Here is a 25,412-nt window from a genome sequence, read left to right as displayed (position 1 = left end):
TCCTTGGCAAGGAATGCCCATATTTGTCTCTCATCTTTCAATGTGGTTAATCTTTTTGCAAAAGTACACACAAGAACATTTGCAAGCATTTGGGTTTAATGGGGAGAAAACGTATCAAAAGTGTTACAATTTCAAAAGCAACAAGCAATGGACGTAAAAAGGTTAAAAAATGCAGCCGTATGACGTCGTTGCAACTTGGTCGCCAACTAGTGGCCGAAGGACGAATGGCAAACGCCTTTTACATGTGAATGCTATTTAATTCGGATCTCGAAGCAGAGACAGTTGCAGGAGTCGCACTCAGGAGGCTGGCACGTGCACGCGCAGTCCCACCTGCCACACTGGGATGAAACAACAATGAACAACTTTGTCATTTTACACATGCGCTTGTGTGCCGCGTGCAACTCACCGAGGGGGGCGTGCACCTGTCCCTCAGACAAGAGCGCAGCGTGGGCAGGCGACAGTCACATGACTGTGCCAGTTTGAAGCACTGATCCCACATTGACAAGTTTGGACAGCAGGAGTCACACGCCAGCGAACATCTCTCCTTGAAGACAGGAAACCGCATTGTTTATTAGTTTCTTAACACCGCCATGTTTGTTTGTGACGCCGACCTTGAGGCAAAATCGTATCCAGAGTCCGAGCGCCAAGACGAGCATGTAAACTGCGACACTAATGAAGACTATAGCAGGCAGCGGGACGGCCAGCCCCCAAACAGGAAGGACCTGAGGATCACAAACATGAGCCAAAGATGGAGGGTCATGCTGACTTGAGATCAGCAAAGTTTTCTTACGGTCATTTTCTGCGTGCACAAACGTCACATCTCCAGAAAGTCTGCAGGAAAACAACACAAACGTGTCAACGTCCATTTTGCACTTTGAGCAAAATCCCTGCTAGACATTCATTTCCCCTTTGCCTTGGGAGATCCTACCAGGGGCATAAAGTCCTGAGCAGCCTAGCTTCTTGGATCACTTGGCCGCTGAAACCCCGCCACCAGCACAAGGTAGGGATTAACAGGAGTAGGCTACCAAAGTTTAAATGAAGCTGTTCTTGTGGGATAACTCATAAATTCAGTGGGAGGCTTTTGAGTGGGGAACACACCATCTTCTTTCTGCGGGATATTCCGGTCACATGACTAAAGTTCTAAATTAGCGTAAAGTATTACAATTGGAAAACTGAAGAAACCTCACATAACAGACACCTGAAGAAATTCGCTCACCTGGTGCTGGAGGTTGTTTGGAAAAGGCGGCAGAGCAGATACGGAAAGACTTTAGTCCACGTCCTCGTTGCACAGTGGGGGGGGGGGGGGGAACATGAACCTTTATAGCGTAAAAATATAACCGAAAGAAGAGATGTAGATCGTCATTTCAACACGAGCCAAACTAGCTAGCAAGCTAGCTTGTTGCGTTAGCTTGCTCGTCACATTGAAGGCAGCGGGAGGCCAGCAGGTCATCTTACCGTTCGGTGCGGTTTTGGGTGTGATTACAAAAATCGTCCACAACAACACGACTGAACTTCTTAAGTCAACTTAAAAAAAACACACACACACACACACACACACGGAAACAGGACAGAGATGCTAGTGGTTTCGCGGCCATAAAACAACAATGGCGGCAGCGTCGTTGCCATGGAGACAGACGGGTCACTATAGGTTCAAAACAAAGCAACACAATATACATCCTGGAAGGAACTTTTTCTTGTAGTGTGTATCATCTGTGCACATAAAACAGTTTTAATGTTTAATATAGTTTAATTTTCTCAACATCTGAATTTCAAAATAAGGGACATTTCCTGGAAAATTGCTGACCCGATATGCTCGCAGACTCCTCGACTCAAGCGTGAATACCGTCACTGTTGTCACCTGCAGTACCAGAGGGGTTTTTTTTCCCTCTAATTGAAGTTATAAATACATGACACTAAGCAGGAGGGCATGTAACAAACGATGTGAGTTTCCCATGGAAAACAGGAGGGTTGGTCGGTATGTTGTGTACTGCAGTAAAATTGTGTATTACAAATACATGGAAGTTTAAAGTTGTTGTATTGGAGGGAAATGCATACTGTATGTGGTAGCCCTGTAGCTGACTGTGACCTCTCGCTCTCGCCAGTCAGCTGGGCTAGGCTCCAGCATACCCGTGAACCTGGTGATAAGCGGCAATGAATGGATGGCATATGTGGTAGCACGACAACTTGGAGATCTCCCCCCACCCAGAAAGACCACTCAAAAGCACATGGAGACTCATCGTTTTATTGAAACACCTTTAAGTACAAAACAAAAAAAGTTACATGAATAGTGCCTTGTCATTGAGGCACAGAGACCTAAAAGGAAGAAAATTAAAGGAACAAGGAAGGAGGAAGTGTGTAGACGTCATCACCAGTCATCCCTGATGTAGCATGGAACCATGGTGTGTCTACGCCAGAGCACGTCTGCCCCCTGGTGGTGTGGGGCGGCAGTGGTGGTACAGAGTCCCATGTTAGAGGGTAAGGCTTTCCCCCTTAGTTAGCAGAAGCTGGTGGGCAGCATGGAGGGAGGGCGGGAGGAGGACTGGGGGGAGGAAGAGCAACAGCAGCACATAGGAGAGGGATGGGGTGTGTGGGGATGATGGTCTTCCAGGCGCAGGGGCTGCTGGTTGCTTCTAGAAGCCGTGAACTTTGAGCTGCTCTTCCTTGGCCAGGTCAATCTGCACACAAAGAAACATGATCACAATCTGTGGCTAGGATATTCAACCCGTACCCACACCAATGAGCCCACCTCAACGAGGAACTGGCAGATATTCTTGCGCTGGTCTCCCTGAAGTTGGATCACTTCACCATACTCCGGGTGCTCGATCACTGTCCCATTGCAGGCAAACTTCTGTTGTTGGCAATAAAAGCCATGAAACAACACATATTAAAAAAAAAACAAAAAACAAAATGAGGAGTGTGAGCGGACCTTTTTGAAGGCCTTGACTAGCTTCTTCTTGTCATAGTCGGCGGCGATGCCCTGGACAGTAGTGAGGGTCTTCCTGCCGTTCCGCTGTTGAATTCTTATGTGGATGGAGTCCTCTGTCCCGGCTGGGATGCGGTCATCACCCTTAGTTGCATCAGCAAAGGGGTCTATAAACGTAACACAACTTAAGCCCACCAAAACTACAAACTGGTGCGAACTCTTGAGCGAAAGGTCACAGTGCCGCCACGCATGCGTACGATATTCTACAAAACAGCTTACTCAAGACTAGTTAGCAATTTAGCCGCTAGCCATCGAAAGCTTTCACTTTCAGAGAGCGACTAAATTGATAGAGATGTGACATTTTTGTAGTGATAACCAGTCTTAAAGTAGAATATATGACGAGTGAACTTTGTGGATGTTAACCAAACTTAAACGGGATGAAAAAAGTGCTATGAATAAGCTAACGAGCTGCTAGCTTCCTTAAGGCCTAAATGGCGGCCGCATGAGTCCTAGCTTAGGCCGGCAAGCAGCTAAATCCACTCTTTTTAGCATCATCCTATCTGGCTACTAATATTCTTCGCCATTTCAGACGGAATCGTCCACATATAATGTCTGGGTGGAAATAAATTACGACATAAACATCGCCTAAATAGACGTTAGCATTAGCTCTGCAAGATATCGCCCTTCCCCCACCCTCTCGCGTAGGCCTGGTAAAACACTTACCAAAAGTTTGGAGGTTCTGGATAGCGGACATACGATAAGATTTTCTTTCCTTTCTGGTAGTAACTTGGTTAGCGAGCGGTTTGTCGGCTAACTTGGACTTATTTGTGTTCGCTTTGTCGTTTAGACGGGACGACGCTCAGCGGATCCAACAAGCTCTCTCAAAATGGAGACCGTCGATGGCGAACATCAAGAAAACAAGCCTGGATAGCTCCGCCCACCATTACGTCACCACACCGGTGACGTTGTGTGGCGCGTGACTCATCAGGGCTTTGCTCAGAGAAGCATTAAACAATTAACTCTTATCTATATCACTTTAAACAGTGCACAAGTATATATATATCTCATTATTACATCTATGATACATATGAATACTTACACTTTATTCATCTCACGATGGAATATACAGTACCTCACTAAAGTGAGTACACCTCTCACATTTGTGGAAATGAGGGTATGACAGTAAATGTAATGATAAAATCTGTACACTGACTACTCTACTACACTGTATTAGTGTCATTTTGTCAGTGTTGTCCCATGAAGAGATATCAAATATTAGCACAAATGTGAAGGGTGTACTCAATTTTGCAAGATACAGTGACCATATCATTAGTACGTCTATGATACACGCACTTCACCAAAATATTTGTATTTGTATTGTATTGTACTTTATTTATCCTACAGCAGGGAAATATAAATGCAACACTTGTTTTTGTCGCCATCTTTCATACTAAAGATGTCAAACTTTGTCAATGTACATAAAAGGTCTCTCTCAAATGCTGACAAATGCTTTAAATCTGTTAGTCCTCACTTCACCTGACAGGTGTGGCATATTTAATGATTGGATAGCATGATAGCTACACAGGTGTGCCTTAGGCTGGTCACAATAAAAGGCCACTCCAAAATATGTAGTTTAACTGTATTTGGTGGATCAGTATCTGGCACGGCTACCTCAATGTAAGCAAGATATGCCTTTTGTGTACATTGAAAAAGTTCTGCATCTCAAAAGTTCAGCTCATGAAAGATGGGAGCAAAGTGTTGCATTTATATTTTAGTATATGATTATGTGCACTTTATTCATCTGGTAATAATGCGCTGAGAAATAAACCAGGTTTAGGATCTGCCAACAGTTGGTTGAGTATTTTTAGGAATGCTCATGAATAAAAATGGTGTCTGGAATAACGGCTCATATATCTTGTGCATATGAGTGGTTTATGTTGACCAACATGAATGTTTGAGCGTGTCCAAAAGGTCCACCGTGACAAGTATTGCACCTAAAACATCTCATAAAAAATGAAAACAATGTTGAGAAACTCTTTAATGAAAAGCAAACAAGTCCTTGTACAAAAAGGCATGGTGTGGGCAACACTGGAGCGGTCCAACTTGTCGGCACAGCAGAACAGAACCTTAATGATGACCAACCACTGCTACACAACTACACCTAGTGCACCAAAACTCAACTCCATATTCTTACAATCAACATAAAAAAGGGTACACGTGTGGCTGACAGCTCACTAAGACAGTTGTAAGTTTATATGGTATATGAAGTATCTATGAAGCATCTAATGACACCATTTCTCAACGGCTTGAGTGGCCAGACTGGACAGGGAGTGGATGAACTGCTAAAAAAAAAAAAAAAAAATGTCCCCGTGCCACACTAGCACACTCACTGGAAAGCAGATGTTTAAAATCAAAGATGGAAAAAGAAGATGAAATGAATGACTTGAGCAGTGAAGACAACCTTGTCCAGGAGTGAGCGTGTCGTCTCCAACGTCCACACCTGAAGACACAGGGGAAACAGTCACTTAGCTGTATGGTCGCAGGAGCATGGCGTCCCAGTCATCCCTCACATGTCCCACCTACTACGGCGATTCTCCTCCATTTTCTGCTGACAACTTGCGAGGGCTTTTGGATCTGGATCTGGACCTGGACCCTCTTTTGGGGGAGGGGCTGCGGCTGACAGACTTGGACCGAGATCTGGAACGGGACTTAGCATTGTTCTTCTTGTTCCTGGGAGAGCGGGACCTGGATCTGGAATAGGACCTGGAGCGGGACCTGCTGTAGCGAGATCGGCTTCGGGAGCGAGAGCGGGACCTGCTGCGGGACCTGCTCCGCCTTCTGGGTCTGGGACTGCGGGGAAGACTGGTACACTGAGTGCAAAGACTACTTAAAGGAAAAGTGCATGATTTTGTAACATTGTCCATTATCGACAATCTTTATGCGAGACAGGAAGACGTGTCTCTCTCTTCTGTGTGTTCTAGAGATATAAAAACAGGTAAAAAGAGGCAGCATACTAATGCACATAATGAGACACATATTCCACCTACAAAGGTCGCTATTAAGACACCTCCAAAAAGCTCCAACAAGGTTATAGTTTTATATCCATGCTTTGAGCATGTATTTACAGGTATATTCATGATAACATGTAATACTTACACTTTTTTGCAATATCAATATGTAGCGATACCTCTCGTTATCAATATGTAGCGATACCTGTCGCTAGTGGCCCGAGGCATTGTGAGCAAGTATGTGGTGAAGCGAGTCGCTAGCCGGTGAGGCGAGGGGTTACTACACCAGTAACGTAGTTCTTGGGTGTAACAATGTTAACAATATAATAACAATGTTGCTGTAACTTGGTTAATATGCTGGTCAGATTATGTAAATTGAGTCTTGTTGCTGTCTCATTACGTGCATTTTGAGCTGCCTCTTCTTTTTTTTTATCTCTTTAGAACACACAAAAGAGAAAGACGAGTGTGTTCATGTCTCACATACGAATTGTGGATGATGGGCAAAATTTAAGAAAAAAAGTGCACTTTTCCTTTAAGTCATGTGACCTACAAAGACGCAATCAGATGCTGTGAAGATGTATTCAACTGTGTGGCTGTGCAGAAGTACACTGCTAACCACACTCCCTGACGCCTTAAGAGATGCACTGGACAACGACTTTACAGCTCGGGCTTTTAGCTCATTGGTTATCGCTGCTCAGCAGTTGGTGGAGATACATGGACACGGGTTCCAGCCCAGACACACAAACGCCGCGTAAGAACCCTCACGTGTAGGACGATGTAGAGAGTCCACAGGTAATGTTTTGTTACTTTTTACTGTATTTCTGACATCTACGGGTCCTTCTTACAGGCCCAGTCTAACACTTGATGTCAAAGAGGGATTAGAAGATTAGAAAGATATACAACAACAAGGTGCACTTTCAGAACTATTTGGTGTTTAAGGAATAGATGCTCTTTTGTGATGGAGAAAATGGCGCCCAACATTTCCAAACATACAGTGGCCTCTTTATTTCTTCCATGCTCACTCACCTTCTGCTTCGACGACCGTAGCCCCCGTACCTCCTTGGTGCTCCACCTCGGCGTCCACCCCCGTGATGGGAATCAGGGGGTCGACCGTAGCGAGCCATCTGGACCCGCAGCTCTCGTCCGTCCAAGAGCGCGCCGTCCATGGCATCCATGGCGTCCTCGGCGTCCCGCTTATCGTGGAAGCGGACAAAGGCAAAGCCCCGGCTGTCCTTGGAGTAGCGATCCCGGGGGATGTAGACGTCCCCGACTCGGCCATACTTCTCGAAGACGTGTCGGAGGGTTTCGGGAGTGGTTCTGTAAGTCAGGTTGTCCACTTTGAGAGAAGTCATGCCGTCGACGTCGGGCGGAGGCCTTCCGTAACTCATGATGCTCCCGTCAAGCCTTCCTTCGACAAACTTCTACTTTTATACGACGCGCCCGTGTTGTTGTTGGATATTGTCGATGGTTCTTCAGGAGCAGATGTTCTGAAAGTAATACTTTGAGGAAAAGATGGTCTCCACGCAGCCTGTACCCGAGCCAAAATGGTTAACGGCCTTAAACCTTATTCTCCTTTTTCCGGAAGCGGCCTGCTCGTGTCTACCTCGATGGAGCCGGACTGCCACCTTGTGTGCCGGAGTGGAAAGTCTCAGCCCACTGACTTTTGAAATGTATTTTAGTTTTTGTAACAATCTTTATTACAATTATACAATAAATGTATAAAAATAACAGGAACAAAAGAACATAGCCAGGGGTTACATCAATTTAAAAAAAAATTAAATCAGAACAAATTGTTAATGTTTTGAGAGCCTTTTGGTTGTCAGATTTGTTTATAAGTTGGATATATTGTTCAACACATTTGAGGAAAACAATGAAATTGTTTTGTTTTTACTGCTATATTTGCATTTGTGGGTGAAAAATTTAGCCAAAATAATCAACAGTTTTGGAAGAAAAAAAGCCTTTTCTTAGATCTCCTATAAAAGCAAAAAACAAAACAAAGTCTTTAGAGATGTGATCAATAAGGTATCTGCTGAAGGCCTTCCACAGCTTTTTGGAGTGTGGACAATGCCAGAAAAGATCGGGGTTCGATTCTCCACCCTCTGTGTGGAGTTTGCATGTTCTCCCCGTGTGTGCGTGGGTTTTCTCCGGGTACTCCTTTCCTGCCCCATACCAAAAACATGCATGTTAGGTTAATAAGTGACTCTAAATATACCATAGGTATGTGAATGGTTGTTTGCCAGCGATTGGCTGGCGACCAGTCCAGGGTGTACCCCACCTGTCGCCCGAAGTCAGCTGGGATAGGCATGCCCCCGCGACCCTAATGAGGAGAAGCGGCATAGAAAATGGATGGATGGACTTTCCTCACCTTGTTAGTGATGAGGTACTTGGGCGGTATCATCCATACCTTATTCCAGACAATGTCATACACAAAGTAATTCCAGTAAGATATTTATTACATGTGAGGTACAGACAGGGGCGTACCTACCATTAAGGCAAAGTAGGCAATTGCCTTAGGCCCCCAACGAGTAAGGGGGCCCCCAGCCAGCTGCCCCCACCCCAAACAGCACGGGGCAGGGCCACCACTGCCAGCAGAAACCATATACTATATTCACATATAATTATGTTAGCATACTAAACAAATAACAGAACAAAAAAGAAAGCCATCTGAAAGCTAAACTCACGTTATCTACCCCCTCTCCCTCACCCTATAATGGACTGTTCCATGATGACAGGGTAATGCCCCTTTGTGAGAATCAAAGTGTGAAGCTACTTAAAATGAAGTGAATTTACCAGAGCGGGTTTGAGAAGAGGAAACGGTGAGAGGACGTCAAAAAAAAAAATATTGCCTCGTTGTCGAAGGTCTCGAGATTCTTTACGGTGTCGGTAGAAAAAATGCCAACGAGCCGGTGTGTAGCTAACTACCGGTCCAGTCCGCTACCGGATGATGCTGAGTTTGGTGCTGCAACACCTCACCTATGTGTGAAGTCCAGTGAAGTTACAGCAACAAGTAGGACTTTCTTTCTTTGACATTTATGCAAGAAAAAACATGCACTGTTTCTATCTCACACACACAAACATAAATCATCTTTGAAAACAATTGGATTTCTCCCCATTTCCATGCCTTCCTCCTGACACTGGGTATAGTTATGACTGTTGGCATATATTGTTTAGTAATTATTTTTGTTACATTGGAATTGTTTATATTCACCCTCAATACATACAGTACACACAGTCTCTTTCTCTTTCTCTCTGAAACATGCACACATCTGTTGTGATGATGTCTGGGATTTTTTTTGTTCAATAATAAATATCTGGCATTTTGACACTGGTGTTTATATCTGAAACTTGTCATTCTGTTCACCCTGTACTAATTTAGTGCAAGGTTATATAAGGTTATGCAAGGTTATATTGATAGCGTGCTTTGAGGCTGCCTTTCCTCCTTTTTTGTGTTTAAAAACATATAAAGAGGGCCCCTGGCTAAGTCTGCCACAGACAACATCTTTTTGAAATACGGCACGTATGTGGCTATTATTTTTACGAGAGGGTGAAAAACATATCCTTCCGATAGGTGAGTCATTTGGGTCATGCAGAGAGAGGAAGTGGAAGGTCAGGAAGGTTTCTAAAAAGCCGTGAAGTACAGTACCTCAGCCTCAGCCCACTGATGCCCTGAAGTTTAGCGCCACTTTGACGTCATAGTCCTGATTGCTGCACAAATCGTCATGTTACATTATCTTATCTTCTATTATTATCTTATATAGGAGAATTTCTTAAGTTATTTGTGAAGACCTTGCTTTAATATCTGTATTTTCGAAAAATTGACAGTTTTTGAATAACGTTTTTTTGTTGCGTGATCAAAACTGTTGTGTGAGCGTTGTACTCGTGGAAATGCATTAAGCTATCACATTTTGTAAACCAAAACATCACGTCGTTTTAAATTTAATCGTATAAAAGAGTTTTATTTTTTAAGCGGAAGCCTAACCGGAAGTTGAAGAAGAGTTTTCCGGCTCGCGCTGGAGTCCCGCCCCATCTGTCTGTGCCATCTTGAACAAAAACGGTGGCTGAAACAAGGCCAAGAGAAAGATGTGGCTCATTTTTAAATACACTTTTAAAGGCTAATTCTCCGATCTTAGTTGGGACTGGCCATCAGACCCGGAAGCGAAGCTTCGTGGACAAACACCAGCCACACCCCGCACAGCAGCTAACGTTGGCTTCCAAGCTAACGAGGCTAGCCTAGCCGTGTAGCGGATGCTAGCAGCCGAGGAGAGAGCCAACGGGCGCGTTTCAAGCAGCCGGCGGGCCCTGTCGTAGCACACTTTGGCCTCCTTCGTTGTGCTGGTGAACTCGGGAGGAACTTAGGAGGAGATGAGCAAACGTGTTGATGTGCTGCTGCTATGAGGATACAGGCTCGTTAGCTCGACTGCTAGCGGTTGTTTTTCGTTCCAGAGCGGAACCACAATAAGCCGCGGTAAGTAAAGCCGGTTAGCCATCGAGAGCCTCTTGAAACACAACTGAACTGTATGAGTTAAACGGGGACGTTGCGTTAGCAGTTCGGTCCGTTTCTCAGCTGGCCTATTTACTGATTTTCAAGCAAGTACATCAAGCTAGAGCCGAATAAGACAAAAGTACCTCCATCACACTCAGACACTCTTCTATTTCTATTGGCTTTTTACTAGAATGAGTCTGCTAACATTTGACATATCTTGTTACTGTACATGCTAAGTGTGCTAATCATGTTCGGGGACCTATCTGCCTCCATGAAAGGAAACTACTGACACGATGGACTGCAATGATTGGTCAGTCAGGACCACCATGCTTTAATGACGATCATGTGCTCCAACATGTGACGTCATGGGCAAACGATATATGCTGATGTATCATGTACTAAAATGAAATTTCTGGACTGTTTTGCCGTTTTGAATTGTGAAGTTACTGAGAGTTAGAGCTGCTGTATTTCACGGAGAGCAGCTGCCGAGAGGGTGCTAACGTTCAAACGTACTGCAAGTATTATATCCCGCCCACTTCCTGCTTTGAGAGTGTAAGCTACGCCTGTCGTTAGCACACAAGTTGGTTATGTTTGTCAGCTAATAATAGCGACGTGACAGGGTGTAGCTAGCGACATTAGCTTTTGTAATAATAACATGAATGATGGCCTCGCTGATACCGCATTTGTGTGTGTATGGTGTACAGAAATTTACATGAATACCAGCCAGCCGTGAGTGACAGGTCAACTAATTTTGGCTGAATGGCAATTCGTGCTCATTTTTGTGCAGTTTAACTCTGGGTTATGGGGAAAAAATTAGAAATTTTATTGTTCAATTTGTTTTCTTAAACTGCCGTTAGTAACGGTGGTGGTGGTGTTCTTAATAGTGATGTGCGGTACCACTGCTTTTGTTTCTGATTTCGATACTGAGTAAAATGCAGGCAGGTATCTGCAATACCGATCCAATACTTCGTGCAAATTCACGTAAAATGTTAAAGAGTAGTGTATTTCATATCATAACATAAAGAATACAAGACATTTCATTTATTTATGAATGAAATACATTGTTAATTTATTTATATAATTTACTCATTAAGTAATGTATTTATTTTAAATCCTAACGTATATTGAGGTAGTGGGGGGATTTATAATATAACCATGCTAATATACAACAACGGGGTCGAAAAGCAGAGGACAAAATCACACGCATTACATGCATACATTACATACACACACATTATGTGCATGCATGGCATACACACACATTCCACAGACACAGGTGTCAGTCTACTAGCAGTGTGTGAAATTGTCAGCTTGCATTATCCAAATGTGTTCCTGAGTCATGTGACGCTCATTTGGCATCGCATGACTAAAGCGCATGTCATGGAAGACTTTATGGCTGATATAAACTGAATAGTGCGTCTTTGTTTTTTGTGTATTAGTGTGGACTACCATGCTTGCTGTTGGAAAAAGAAGTCCTGGTGGGGGTTTTTCCCAGCGCTACATAAGGGTGGTGTTAGCTTGGTGTTTATTCATACACGTGCCGTTGCTTGCTTGCAGTCATGCAGCGTGTATTTTCACGTTATGCTTGGGAAGTGTCGACTCCTTCTAGCAGCTGCGTGCGTCTGCTTCCTCGCCGTTGGTCGGGCTGCATCAGGCCGCGGAAGGCCACAAAATGTATAAATGGAAATTGGTTGACCGCATTTTGAAAGAATGTTGGGTGGGGGTGGATGTGATAGTTGACGTAGGCCCACAGGCTCTTTTCATGCATGCACTGAATCACTCAGCCCCGCTGATGCTGTCTGCACACTTCACACTCAATTCACACAAAAGTACATCTGCTCCACATCCGCCTCCTTACACACACACACACACACGCACACGCACACGCGCACGCTGCAATGAAGACAGGAGTGATGATGATGTGCAGCCAGCTGATGGCCAAGGTCAAACACTACATGTACCAGGATGCGAGTTGGTTACGAATGTGCGGCCATGAATGAATGAATGAATGAATGAATGAATGAATGAATGAATGAAAATGTGATTTTGGTCGTCTCACTATAGAAGTATTTTGAGTGCAGTGTGCTGCAGAAGAGTAAAAACTGTGTTCAATATTGGCTGCACTTGGCCGCCATCATTAAGGATAAAGATGCTCTGGGAGGCTTTAGGAGTGTCCCCATCCAACTTTTTGTCTTCGGATCTGATACTGATATTTCCACCTTGAGTATCGGCTGATACAGATATCAGTCCGATATCAGCCCCAAACATACCGTACATACTTTTATGATTTATTTTGTCGTGTGGAATGTTAAAAAGGATTGATCAAGTGATATTACTCAGACAGAGAGCAATAATCAACTGTAGGTATGAGAAAATCTGACCCATTTATTTCTTTCTTTATCCACAAGTGTAGTGTTAGCTAGGCATTGTGTGTTTAACCTCCACTTTACTCAGAACCAGCAGGGGCTGCTCATTTGTTCTGTTCTAGCTAATGACTTCTTGTCATCCTGTTGGTGTTTCCCGTGTAACGCTGGTTGGAATTTGTGATGAGTCTGGAATCCACTGCATGTATCGGAGGGCCAATATCGGAGATTTTAGATGGAGGCCGATATAATTCGATACTCATTTTTTGCTGATATCAGTATCGGATCCGGACACCCCTCGTAACGTAAGAATGACGAGGCGGTGGTCCATCAACAATCTCTTTATTTCAAAAACAAAACAGGCTACTGTCGGCCAAACCATGGCAAAACAGCAACTGTCATGAATAATTGCTGCATATTGGTGTAATTATGATTGTTATGTAATGCTCCCAAACATGAGCAGAATATGTGAAATGTGAAAAGAATATTACTAATGTGGTAAAGTTATGTTTGAAGACCATTGAACATGACAGCAGCGCCTTGCCGCCCATGATGAAGTACACTTTGTGAGAAGGAACTGCTATTTTGTTGCTCCCACGCTGTTCTCCAAGCTCCTCTTCCTCTCCAGTCTTCCTCCTCCATCACCTTCCACGTCCCAGTTCTGTGGGAGAGGATCCAGCTGGAGGGGGCGCACATTTGAGTGTTTAACACATCAATAACATGATGATGTTGCATTATTCATTTCCCTATCATGTTGCGCTATTTCAGTCTTGTCTCAAATGCTTCAGAAAATAATATGCTTTGAATGTTGCCCGCCCTGCAGGCCCTGGCCATGCCCTCGAGCGCACGGGCGGGCAATCTGAAGGACCCGGACGTGGCGGAACTCTTCTGCAGAGACGACCCAGAGAAGCTGTTTGCTGACCTCAGGGAGATCGGCCATGGCAGCTTTGGAGCCGTCTACTTTGTGAGTACTTCTCTCAACACGTGTGTACTTTATGCCACAAAACAACAAGTTCAAACTTTCCTATTTGTTCGCTCATGTATTTCTCTGTTGAAACAAGTGGAATACTTCCATCAGTACACTTCAATAAGTATACTGTGTACACTTAGTACTTAGTTCCTGAGGGTGTGCACGTTGGCAGCGTAGTGCTGTCCCTGCCCACTTTGCCCAAGGAGCCGGGGTGACACCATGCGATAGTTAGTTCACATATTTGTGCGTCTCCGTGTTTCAGGCCCGAGACGTGCGCAACAATGAAGTGGTGGCCATCAAGAAGATGTCGTACAGCGGCAAGCAGACAAACGAGGTGAGTGTGCGTGCAGCGGACACGAGCGTGCACGTAGCGCACGACGGCTGACTGAGTTTTGGTTGCTGTCGTGTGCAGAAATGGCAGGACATCATCAAGGAAGTGAAGTTCCTGCAGAAGCTTCGCCATCCAAACACCATAGAGTATCGGGGATGTTACCTGAAGGAGCACACAGCATGGGTATGCCCGCTTACTATGTGTGACCTCAGACTTATTTTCAGATATTTATCTTCTCGGTCTGCAGCTGGTGATGGAGTACTGCCTCGGCTCCGCCTCCGATCTCCTTGAAGGTCAGTGGAGCACAAAAGGTTGTCCTCATAGCCAGTGGTGGCCTGGTGCTTCACCTCTGTATCGCCTCTTGTCGTTTTCAGTCCATAAAAAGCCACTGCAGGAGGTTGAGATTGCTGCTATTACCCACGGTGCACTGCAGGGACTGGCGTATCTTCACTCCCACAACATGATCCACAGGTAATGTTGGTGCTCTGCCCTGACTTGTTGTGTTGCTTCAGTGTGCACAGAACGTTGTTACCATGGACTGCTGTCCACAGGGACGTGAAAGCCGGCAACATTCTGCTGACGGAGCCCGGTCAGGTAAAACTGGGTGACTTTGGCTCCGCCTCCATCGTGGCCCCGGCCAATTCTTTTGTGGGGACGCCTTACTGGTGAGTGACACCCGTCCTCAGAGCCACAGTGTGTAGCGGCACGGAGGTCACCAGTCAGCAAACGTTACAGTGTCAACTAATAAAGATGATGATAAGAAAATGTGACATAAGCTTACGTCTGACACCAACCATTGAAAACATTACCCTGGTGAACATCTTGTCTTACCTGTGCTGACGTCCTACAGGATGGCTCCAGAGGTGATCCTGGCCATGGATGAGGGTCAGTACGATGGAAAAGTGGATGTGTGGTCACTGGGGATTACCTGCATCGAGCTGGGTAGGCAGTGTACTCTCAACTTTCCCTCATGGTGAAGCTTACCGTTTATGGGGGGGTTCAACAATAGGAAAGACCAAAACGTAGCTAGATGAGTACACAGGACCCTCGCTTATTCCTAATCAGCATTCGCAACCCCACAAATTCTATTTTTGGTCCAAAAATGGTTTGACTGAAAATAGGCCATATTTTCACACTCATCTCATTCACTCTAAGTGGGTAATCATTTATAAATGCCTGACAATACAGGTGAAACGTACAGCATTCAGTACATGTACCACTGTTCCCAAAGTTTGTCTTTATGCTTTACTGTCAATGTTTTTTTCTCAAGCTTTGAGATTTCACACTTTGTGTCAAAAGTAGACGTTTTTATGGACGTCGCAATTACTTGTGGATTTTTGCCATTGGCTGGTGGCCTTGGAACGTAACCCGTGTGAATAGCAGGAATTTACTGGCATGTTCCAGCTGGAATTGACAGATACACCTGTGCCACTGCAGATGATCAGTCGTACACCTCAGTCAGTTTTAAAAGGTAGAAAGTTGAAGAATGATTTGTGATTCTTGATATAGAAGGATTTTATTTAGTTACACACAAGTGTTGAGACTTGGACAATATTCACCAGCAGAGAACAGCTTCTTTCTGTTTTCATGAAATGTGCAGATAGATGTTGAATGGAAGTGTGAATAAAAACATTTCCTGGGGTTGTGTTGTGTTGTCACAGCGGAGAGGAAGCCCCCCCTGTTCAACATGAACGCAATGAGTGCCTTATACCACATCGCTCAGAATGAAAGCCCCATCCTGCAGTCCAACCACTGGTGAGATAGCTTGCTTTTTCTCCTCTTTGCATCCTGATTGATTGCTAACCAACCGATCCCGCAACTCCCTTTAGGTCTGACTCCTTCCGCAACTTTGTGGACTCGTGTCTGCAAAAGATTCCCCAGGACCGGCCCACGTCGGACGTGCTGCTCAATGTGAGAAGTGGATGCACGTTTCCTTTTTGCCTCCAAAATGTCATTCCATAGATTTGAAAGCAGTTGAGACACCAATGTAGAATCATGATGGATGCACCTAGCTTGCCATGAGAAGATACTGCAGAAGCATATTTGATTGATATTGAACACATTGGCCCCCCCAAGTGGAGCACACTTCACTTCACACCTGAGCACCCCTCAAACAACTCAACTGCTGCTTTGGAAACATTCACTTTTTTGGGGGGGGAATTTTGCCCAACATCAATCGTTATGTGAGACATGAAGACACATTTCTTTCTCTTTTCTGTGCATTCTAAAGATATAAAAACAGCTAAAAAGAGGCAGGTAATTAATGCACTTAATGGGACACAACTATTCTGCCTATAAAACCTTCTGAAAAAACCTCAAACAACACTCCATTTACATAATGTGAACTGCATATTAACCAAGCTACAGCAGCATTGTTGTTATTGTTATTAACATTGTTACGCCCAAGAAGTACATTACTGGTGTAGTGACACCTTGCCACACCACACCGGCTAGCTACTAGCTTCACCACACACTCGCTCACAATGCCTCAGACCACTAGCAAAGGTAACGCTACATATTGGAGCTGCCGCCACTGCCCCTGTGGATTTTACGCTTGGTGTAGTGTTCCTTTCTATGTTGCTATGTGAAATCAATGCACCCAGGAAGGCAAAATGCTGTTAGTATTTCATGTTATCATGAATGTACCTGTTACTATATGCTCACAGCATGGATAGAAAATCAGAAAACCTTGTTGGAGGTGTTTTAATAGCGGCTTTTCTAGGCAGAATAGGAATGTCCCATTACATGCATTAACTAGCTGCCTCTTTTTTTACCTGTTTTTATTTTTAGAACACACAGAATAGAGAAAGACGTGTGTTCATGTCTCATATAAGGATTGTGGATGATGAGCCAAAAAAGCCATTATTTGTGTCAGGTCCACTTTGGTGCCTCTCTAGCTAATCTTGGCTGCAAACCTTGTTGTGACGCACGTGACGAGGATACAACACGTTTACTCGAGGCTTAACTTCTTTCTCTTCCGCTGCATCTCAAGCATCGCTTCCTGTGTCGTGAGCGCCCATTGACGGTGGTCATGGACCTGATCGCTCGCACCAAGGATGCTGTACGAGAGCTGGACAACCTGCAGTACCGCAAGATGAAGAAGATCCTCTTCCAGGAGACCCAGCAGAACGGCCCCGTGTCTGAGGGAGGAGAGGATGAGGAGGTGAGCTGGAAGTCGAGGAAGGGGCACAGAAAGAGCTGAATGATATACTCAGTGTGTGTGTGTGTGTGTGTGTGTGTGTGTGTGTGTGTTAGGAGGCGGAGCAGTACCTGTTGAGGACAGGCACGGTTAACAGCATGGAGAGCTCCCAGTCTGTGCCCAGCATGTCCATCTCTGCCAGCTCCCAGAGCAGCTCCGTCAACAGCCTGGCTGACGCCTCAGACGACAGCAGCGGCGAGATGGCCATGATGCAGGAGGGCGAGCACACGGTCACGTCCAACAGCTCCATTATCCACCGACCCACGGTAACATGTGCCACCCAACTCTTCTTTGTTCTGACGTTGCTCGGCAACATTTGAATGGACTTTTTGCTACAATCAGGCTCAGGACAACATCTACGATGACCCTTACCAACCAGAGCTTGAGCAGCCACAGGCGCCCTCTGCTGGCCGCCGCCGAGCCTACTATCGCAATCGTGACCACTTTGCCACCATCAGAACCGCCTCATTGGTAGGTTGAAGTGCAAACTGCACTTCCTGATTGTGCTCATGACTGCAACGTGTCCTCAAACCCGTCCTGCAGGTGACGCGGCAGATTCAGGAGCACGAGCAGGGCTCGGCGCTGCGGGAGCAGATGTCTGGATACAAGCGCATGAGGCGGCAGCACCAGAAGCAGCTGATGGGCCTGGAGAACAAGCTGAAGGCAGAAATGGACGAGCATCAGCTCAAGTTGGACAAGGAGCTGGAGAACCAGAGGAACAGCTTCTCCTCGGAAGCCGACAAGTTGGTCAAGAAGCACCAGGCCATCTTGGAAAAAGAGGTGAGAAATATTTCATGATTTTTCTTTACCTGGAGCACACCAAGCACAGTGGGAGGGCAGCTCAAGAGATGAAGCTTGACACATTGCAGTGTGTTGATTGGTGGACAGAGAATGGGGAAAAAAGATCCTTTGTTGTTGTCTTTCACTGTGTAGCCATTTGATGTCACACATCTAGCTGATCTCGCCTACTCACACACACACACACACAATGCTTCCAAACCTTTAACTGGACCTGACACAGTGTTGCCGTTCTCCTGCAGACAAAAGCTGCTCTGGCAGAAGAGAAGAAGTTCCAGCAGCATATTTTGGGCCAACAGAAGAAAGAACTGACCAGTTTGCTGGAGTCACAGAAGCGTCAGTATCGTCAGCGCAAGGAGCAGCTTAAAGAGGCACGAAGCGTCAGCCCCCACCACCACCACAGCTGGTTGTTCCCACCACTGATGTTGTCCCCTTCCATTTCCCTCAACAGGAGCTCAATGAGAACCAGTCCACTCCCAAGCGGGAGAAGCAGGAGTGGCTGATCCGACAGAAGGAGTGTCTGCAGCAGATGCAGGCGGAGGAGGAGGCCAGTCTGCTGCGCAGGCAGAGACAGTACTACGAACTGCAGTGTCGCCAGTACAAGAGGAAGATGTTGCTGGCTCGCCACAACTTGGAGCAGGATTTACTCCGTGAGGTACACTACTTCCCAGTGCCCTCATGGAATGATACATATGATATTTCATTCAAATAATATGATGACTGATATCTTCCACATAATGCTGTCTGTGTGTGTAAGTTATGCGCTGCAAAGCCAGGCCAGTCAAGTTAAAGGGAATCGGTGCTAATGAATACCTGCCTCTGATTTTTAAAATAAACGACCCACCAACAATAGATTTAGTGCCAGTACTCTATTTGGAATTCAGTCATGTTATTCTGGGGGCCGGATGGAAAGTTCTGGCGAGCCTGGTGTGCGTCCGTTGACGACCACCGCCTTACACTTTTCTGCATTCGCGTGTAAAAGTAGTACCATCAAATCCACCCCCACTTGCCTACCAGGATCTGAACAAGAAGCAGACCCAGAAGGATCTGGAGTGTGCCATGTTGCTGCGCCATCACGAGTCCACTCAAGAATTGGAGTTCAGGCAGCTCGGCACGGTGCAACGGACCCGAGTCGAGCTGATCCGAACGCAGCACCAGACGGAGCTGACCAACCAGATGGAGTACAACAAGCGGCGAGAACAAGAACTTCGACAGAAACACACCGTGGAGGTCCGGCAGCAGCCCAAAAGCCTGAAGGTGAGTTTGACTGCTTGATCATCTCACTGTGGACAGAGCACAACACAAAAGTTTGTGGTGACACTTTTGTTCCAGTCCAAAGAGCTGCAGATCAAGCGGCAGTTCCAGGAGACCTGCAAGATCCAGACCCGTCAATACAAAGCCTTACGGAACCACCTCCTGGAGAGCACACCCAAGTCCGACCACAAGGCTGTCCTGAAACGCGTGAAGGAGGAGCAAACGCGTAAGCTGGCCATCTTGGCCGAGCAGTACGACCACTCCATCAACGACATGCTGTCCACACAGGCTGTGAGTAAGGCAAGGACCCCGCCCACCTTTCACACCTCAGCCTCACTCGCCTCCCGCTACACACCTTGCTATAACACACTCCCTCTTTTGGGCCGCCAGCTGCGACTGGACGAGACCCAGGAGGCAGAGTACCAGGTTCTGCACATGCAGCTGCAGCAGGAGCTGGAGCTGCTCAACGCTTACCAGAGCAAGATCAAGATCCACACCGACACGCAGCACGAGCGCGAGATCAAAGACCTGGAGCAGCGGGTGTCCATACGCCGCGCCCTGCTGGAACAACGGGTACGTCACTTCCTGTCCCAAACACCACATGCGCATATAGGTGGCGCTATCGGAGCATTGCCAACCTGCCAACATGCACATCATTTTCACCCTCAAACACGCCGCACTGCTCTCACATATGCATTTTGCTGCATTTCACAGCATTCACTTTGCCGTTCAGTGTCTGCCTAGCTTGACATGCACCTCCAAAAAAAAATCATCCAGCTGCGTCAACGCTGGCTGTGATTGGTCGACTTGTAGTACAGTTCTTCCTGTGTGTAAACCACACGATCCTCCCATTTGGGATCTACTGATTGGTGTAACACATGGATGACTTCCTCCCCTTCTCTCTTCCATCACTGTTGTTCATCTCTACAAAGGAATCTAACTGGCTGAATAGACATCACGTCAAGCACTCAACCCGCAGCACATTGTCGACAAATAAATCATCACAAAAATGAAAGGCTGGCAGGTCTGTATACCTGTGCCATCGCTACCTAGCTGCTGGCTAACATCCCACCTTGTCCCGTCAGATTGAGGAGGAGATGCTATCCCTGCAGAACGAACGTTCCGAGCGGATCCGGACGCTGTTGGAGCGGCAGGCGCACGAGATCGAGGCCTTTGACTCAGAGAGCATGCGTCTTGGTTTCAGCAACATGGCACTAAGCGGCATCCCCGCTGAGGCCTTCAACCAGGGCTACCCGACACCCAGCCCCTCTTCGGGCTCCGGGGGCTGGCCCTCGCGACCCGTACCCCGCTCAGGCAGCCACTGGAGCCACAGCGTGCAGAACTCTGTGGCCACGCCGTCCTGGCGCAGTCAGAATCACGGCGGGGGGGGCTTCGGTAGGACAGAGTCTGTGGTGTCCTCACACGGTTTCGGCAGGGACGGCGAACCCAACAAAAGCGGGAGGAGCCACTCGTCCACGCCGCAGCAGCACTATCAGCACCACCAGAGCACCCCCCACCTTTACCGCGACGAGCGTGAGCGTGCCAGAGAATGGGTGGGAGGGAGCGGCCATTATTCCCATCATTCCCAGGGGCACCATCACCACCACCACCACCACCACCTCCTCTCCTCCCACGCCTCCTCACAGTCCCTGGCTCTGCTGCCACCTCCCCCTGCGCCTCCCCCTATATCCCTCTCCTCCTCTCCCCCCTCCTCTGCCTCCTCGTCCTCGTCGTCTCAGGGAGGCTACGGAGGCGGGGGGCTCGGGGTCAGGGGCCCCAGCCTGATGGCCCTCAGGAACAGCCCCCAGCCTCTGCGCAGGACGGCTTCGGGAGGTCCGGGGGGCGGCGGCAGCGACGGAGGTCTAAGTCGCAGCACGTCGGTCACGTCCCACATTTCCAACGGCTCGCACCTGTCGTACTCGTGAAGGCAACATGGTTGCCGTGGCTAGTTGCTCAATCCTCTGCCACAACTTTCCAGAATTTGAACAAGTCATTGGCAGTTCCTGTGGCACTAAACAAACTTGGAGATTATGTTGTCGGAGCCTCGCACTCGTGCACAAACTGTCACGTCAGATGGCGCTTCCTCTCAGCTAGCTAGCGGTGCTTTTAAACCACTCCCACTTTGTACATAGTGCTCCTTTTCCAGACACTCCTTCCTTCACCACACCGACATTTTGGGAAATGGCCACTTCGCTGAGATTAGTTTAGTTTAGTTTATCTTAGCATAGCACACAGTTAGCATAGAGCTGCATTCAAAGCCTCCCAGTTACTCCAACATGCCGTTAGCCCAGCTTAGCTCATTGCGCCAAGTTTTCATTAGCTTAGCATGCTGTCGCCACTGTCCCCCCCCCCATTTATTCATTTCAAAAAGTTATTTTTATAACTGACTTTTAACATTTTTTATGTGTGAAGGGAATCCTCGCTAGAAAGGACTTTATGTGTCACGTTACCATGACGATGTCTAGAAGGCCTCCTGGTAAATTTGATTCCTGGTAAATCTCCCAAAATGTCCCGTGCTGCTTTTAAAGGCCGCGCGTGCACGTAGCTGGTGAGCTACCGTGCACGTGGTGTATTTATAGAAAAAGCTTCTAAATGTGAACCCCGCAAGTGTACATAGCCGCACTAACTCAAACTTAGTAAAAGTAAGGATTCTTTTGTCATGTGATCTGAAGAAAACTAGATGCTCTCATTATCGCTACTACTGTAATATTTATGTTTTGAAAAATGTGACTGCCAAGCTGGACCACTAGGTGGAGAATAAGCGCAGTGCGGCGTTACTGTGATGGACAAACAGCAACTACATTTCCCAACATTCCTGTCTTCTACTTTTTCTTGTACTTGTGTCAGTATTACAATACTTTGGTGCCATGCTCAACTTGGTTTTCTTTTTGTGGACAAACACCTCATTTTAGCTTGCAAAGTCCGGGTAGAACTTCAGAACCACCAGGCCGCTTTCCTCAGGCCGTGGCAGGAAGCTGACATGTTTTGTTGTCACGTCTACCTCATTTGCACATTCTCAGACCTTGTGGAGACTATTTAGCTACAAGTGTTTCATTTCAGGAAAGAACATGAAGCGTTTGTGTGTGCTTGAACGCTTTAAAGGCTTTCCGCCAGGTGTTATAGCAGCGCCTCCACGTCAAGATTATTTTTCTAGTGTTTCAAGAGCAAGAAAGCGGATGATTTGTGGTGGGAAGCCTGCAGGTGAATGTCTCACACTTTGAAGGAGTCAACTTGATGCTTTTCTCTTTCCTCCGTGAAAGTGACAACATAGGAAAAAGAAAGTTGTACAGAAGTGTAACAAAATACTTTTGGAAGAATAAAAAGCAGTACATTGTGTCATTGTTCTATTATTGCACACTTGAAATCACAAAATAACATTTGCACAATGTAACTAATTCATTTTATTTTCTTAATAAAATATATATATGTATGTGAAGAAAATAGATTGATGGTTCTGGTTAAAACTGGTCATACCGAGGACTCTATAAAAAGAACTGCATTAAAGGGGAGGTGCGGAAATGACGTCAAACGGTGTCTAGTCATGTTGCTGAAAGTAAGATGGAAACCGGAAATATAACTATTGTAACAGTTGCAAGAAACACGCCGTGATTGGTCTTATGCAGGACTTTTAGTTCTCCAACTGCTCACAATACTTCCCAAAGATGGAACATCTCTTTATAGCGCTGACACTTGCGCGCCCAAACCTGAGCTACAAACCACGCCCCTACGTCGACTGCCAACTGGGTGAGAGACATGGCCCCTCATGTCCGCCACATTGTCACAATTAAAGCGGAGTGCTTCTCCGCAAAATTGCTCCGCCATTTAGGGCGTTTTCTAGCTTTTTCTCTTAAGCAAGTGTCTCTTCTTGTATATCAAGAAAGTATTAGTTATTTAATAAATATATAACAATTCAAATAAACTTTTTGAAAAGCAATATACCGGAAGTTGTCTTCATGAACAGGAGCTCGACAAGGAAGTCGTCCTTTGGCGAAGTCTGAATATTTTTTTGCTGCAACCTTCCAGCGTGTTTTCTCTTCGAAGTGAAGACAGTCCCCCTCCAGACGCAAACATGACACAGGAAAACATCTTCCTCTTCGTTCCTAATTTGATCGGTGAGTTTGCAGCATGGTAATTAGCATGTAGCTGCTAGGCTAACTGATGCTAAGTGCTGCTCAAAGTCAAACAAACGTGAAATTGTAGCTCTGTGGATGATATAAGAGGACAAACCGGCTGTTGAATGACTGAAACTGTGTTAAACATTTTTAAATGTATTTATTTATTAGGGACAATGCATATTAATGAACATCTTCAAAAAAACAGGCGTATATGTGCCATCACAGCACAACTGCTAGTTTCCATTTGTAGCCCCCAGGCAGGTAACAAGACGTGGCGTGTTTCTTCCAACTGTGCTTCATTTTAAACACACCAACCTTGTTGGTGGCAGCATTTCATGGCAATGATTTAGAGAAGAGTATGTCAATGATGCCACTTTTGAAAAAGCTTTATGTGAAATGTTACAAGACTGTAACACTGACAGGTTACGCTCGCATCATCTTGGCCCTGCTGTCCTTCTACTTGATGCCCTGCTGCCCCTGGTCTGCCAGCTTCTGCTACATGTTGAGCGCGCTGCTGGACGCCTTCGATGGCCATGCCGCCCGGGCACTCAATCAATGTATGTATTCAGCTCTCCAGGCCAGCAGGGAGCAGCCTGTTGGAAACAGGATGATGAGTGGGAGCGTGGCACTGATGATCTGGAGTGTTTGTTTGCAGCCACCCGGTTTGGCGCCATGTTGGACATGCTGACGGATCGCTGCGCCACCATGTGTCTGCTGGTCAACCTGTCGCTACTCTACCCTGCCTACACCTTCCTCTTCCAGCTCAGCATGTGTCTGGACATCTCCAGCCACTGGCTGCACCTGCACAGGTCACCAGTGCATTTTCCTGCTTCCTGTAACTCAACTTCCTGTTGAGTCCTGCTCACCTTGTTTGCCCCCTCACAGCTCCACCGTCAAAGGCGCAGCCAGTCACAAGAGCATCGACCTCTCAGGCAACCCGGTCCTGCGTATCTACTACACCAACAAGGTGACATTTGAGCTTCTGAGCAAACCTTGACTGCTTCTGCAAAGACTGGAAGATGTTTGTTGTGCAGGTGGTTCTCTTCTTCATGTGTATGGGAAATGAGCTCTTCTTCAGTCTGCTCTACATCATCCATCACGTCCAGGAGCCCGCAGGTAACGTTAGCATGTTTTTACACATGGTAAGTGTAACTGTGGTCACCCGCACATTTCGACAAGGCTCGAACCCGGGTCTGCCAACGAGCTAAGAGCTTGAGATCGGCATCCAGCGAGGTCTTTAAGGTGTCAGGGAGTGAGGTTTACCAACTTGTACTTGCACAGCCACACCAGCTGGCATTGGTTTACACTAGCATGATCACCTGTGTGTGTTGTAGAGTGGCTCTACTGGTTGCTGGGACTCAGCGGGTCGGTGTGTCTGCTCAAGTCGGCCATGAGTCTGCTGCACCTCATCACCGCCTCCCAGAACATGGTCGCCCTGGATGCTGCCGAGCGTGAGAAAGCCAGGAAGACGCAGTGAGAGCGCTGATGTGTTTTACTTAAGTTGAGTTGACTTCACGCTGACTAAAAATACGTGTGACTTAAGATACAATCAATAGTTTGTCTTTTTTTAAATTATTATTTATTTTTCTGGGGACCTCAAGCCAACATGTGTTGGTTTTTTTTTAGGGTGTTTTCATGAATTTTAGCCACACAAACTAAGTGGATTGATGAATGGAGCAAAATGTTTGTAGGCCTTTTTATGTATGATGTTTTCCTTCGTGTGAGAAATTGTGTTAAAAATTCTATTTTTGTTTACACTTGTGCTCCTGCAGTTTTAGAATGTGTGATAATTTGTACATATGAACATTTGTAGAATGTATTATTAGAGAAAACAAATGTACACGAGGAGTTGTAACTCAGCCATGTTTGCTGTAAATGTATTTGAGAATTGTACTTGTATATCTTGCATCTAGGTGCATTAAATTCTGTAACAATAAAGACGTATCATGTGACCTGAGTGTCCTGGAA

At 46.2% G+C, this 25,412-nt stretch overlaps 5 protein-coding genes and 1 long non-coding RNA gene across 11 annotated transcripts; 3 read left to right on the top strand and 3 right to left on the bottom strand.

The window, feature by feature from the left end:
* Positions 1-25: 25 nt before the first annotated feature.
* On the bottom strand, positions 26-2,073 carry si:ch211-198p11.6 (uncharacterized). Of its 3 annotated transcripts, XM_054758414.1 has the most exons (6): positions 1,217-1,684; positions 929-1,108; positions 791-831; positions 612-722; positions 407-544; positions 46-338 (listed from the first exon to the last, which is right to left on the bottom strand). In XM_054758414.1, exons 3-6 carry the CDS (start codon positions 794-796, stop codon positions 252-254), a joined length of 342 nt encoding a protein of 113 aa, XP_054614389.1. In that variant the 5' UTR covers positions 797-831; positions 929-1,108; positions 1,217-1,684; the 3' UTR covers positions 46-251. The 3 variants fall into 3 exon arrangements, with proteins under 3 accessions (XP_054614387.1, XP_054614389.1, XP_054614388.1); XM_054758413.1 differs by lacking the exon at positions 929-1,108 and having other exon boundaries at positions 55-338; positions 1,217-1,676; XM_054758412.1 differs by having other exon boundaries at positions 26-338; positions 612-1,108; positions 1,217-2,073.
* A 151-nt stretch (positions 2,074-2,224) lies between these two features.
* On the bottom strand, positions 2,225-3,838 carry eif1 (eukaryotic translation initiation factor 1). The gene is made up of 4 exons (XM_054758415.1): positions 3,647-3,838; positions 2,927-3,090; positions 2,747-2,848; positions 2,225-2,675 (listed from the first exon to the last, which is right to left on the bottom strand). The coding sequence occupies exons 1-4, from the start codon at positions 3,675-3,677 to the stop codon at positions 2,631-2,633; spliced, it is 342 nt and encodes a 113-aa protein (XP_054614390.1). The 5' UTR covers positions 3,678-3,838; the 3' UTR covers positions 2,225-2,630.
* A 1,108-nt stretch (positions 3,839-4,946) lies between these two features.
* Positions 4,947-7,530, bottom strand: LOC129170659 (serine/arginine-rich splicing factor 2-like). Its single transcript, XM_054758407.1, has 3 exons — positions 6,958-7,530; positions 5,503-5,773; positions 4,947-5,423 (listed from the first exon to the last, which is right to left on the bottom strand). Exons 1-2 carry the CDS (start codon positions 7,317-7,319, stop codon positions 5,506-5,508), a joined length of 630 nt encoding a protein of 209 aa, XP_054614382.1. The 5' UTR covers positions 7,320-7,530; the 3' UTR covers positions 4,947-5,423; positions 5,503-5,505.
* LOC129170664 (uncharacterized) lies at positions 6,449-9,254 on the top strand. Its single transcript, XR_008566660.1, has 2 exons — positions 6,449-6,682; positions 6,779-9,254. It is a non-coding gene; the product is annotated as an uncharacterized LOC129170664 (long non-coding RNA).
* A 692-nt stretch (positions 9,255-9,946) lies between these two features.
* Positions 9,947-22,786, top strand: taok2a (TAO kinase 2a). 4 transcript variants are annotated; one of them, XM_054760284.1, is made up of 21 exons: positions 9,947-10,396; positions 13,601-13,741; positions 14,010-14,081; positions 14,160-14,261; positions 14,326-14,371; positions 14,453-14,549; positions 14,630-14,743; positions 14,929-15,020; positions 15,740-15,833; positions 15,908-15,989; positions 17,071-17,241; positions 17,334-17,543; positions 17,620-17,748; positions 17,821-18,057; positions 18,318-18,446; positions 18,527-18,730; positions 19,093-19,332; positions 19,408-19,629; positions 19,720-19,902; positions 20,262-20,353; positions 20,415-20,544. In XM_054760284.1, exons 2-20 carry the CDS (start codon positions 13,610-13,612, stop codon positions 20,340-20,342), a joined length of 2,637 nt encoding a protein of 878 aa, XP_054616259.1. In that variant the 5' UTR covers positions 9,947-10,396; positions 13,601-13,609; the 3' UTR covers positions 20,343-20,353; positions 20,415-20,544. The 4 variants fall into 4 exon arrangements, with proteins under 4 accessions (XP_054616259.1, XP_054616257.1, XP_054616256.1 ...); XM_054760282.1 differs by lacking the exon at positions 20,262-20,353 and having other exon boundaries at positions 19,408-19,620; positions 20,415-22,786; XM_054760281.1 differs by lacking the exon at positions 20,262-20,353 and having other exon boundaries at positions 20,415-22,784.
* A 403-nt stretch (positions 22,787-23,189) lies between these two features.
* On the top strand, positions 23,190-25,396 carry cdipt (CDP-diacylglycerol--inositol 3-phosphatidyltransferase (phosphatidylinositol synthase)). The gene is made up of 6 exons (XM_054759649.1): positions 23,190-23,441; positions 23,867-24,001; positions 24,100-24,253; positions 24,330-24,411; positions 24,479-24,560; positions 24,779-25,396. Exons 1-6 carry the CDS (start codon positions 23,399-23,401, stop codon positions 24,919-24,921), a joined length of 639 nt encoding a protein of 212 aa, XP_054615624.1. The 5' UTR covers positions 23,190-23,398; the 3' UTR covers positions 24,922-25,396.
* Positions 25,397-25,412: the final 16 nt, after the last annotated feature.

The sequence above is a fragment of the Dunckerocampus dactyliophorus genome, chromosome 18 (genome assembly GCF_027744805.1).
Source record: "Dunckerocampus dactyliophorus isolate RoL2022-P2 chromosome 18, RoL_Ddac_1.1, whole genome shotgun sequence".
Taxonomy (NCBI): domain Eukaryota; kingdom Metazoa; phylum Chordata; class Actinopteri; order Syngnathiformes; family Syngnathidae; genus Dunckerocampus; species Dunckerocampus dactyliophorus.
Note: the sequence above shows the minus strand (reverse complement) of the source record. Positions and strands in the feature narration are given on the sequence as shown.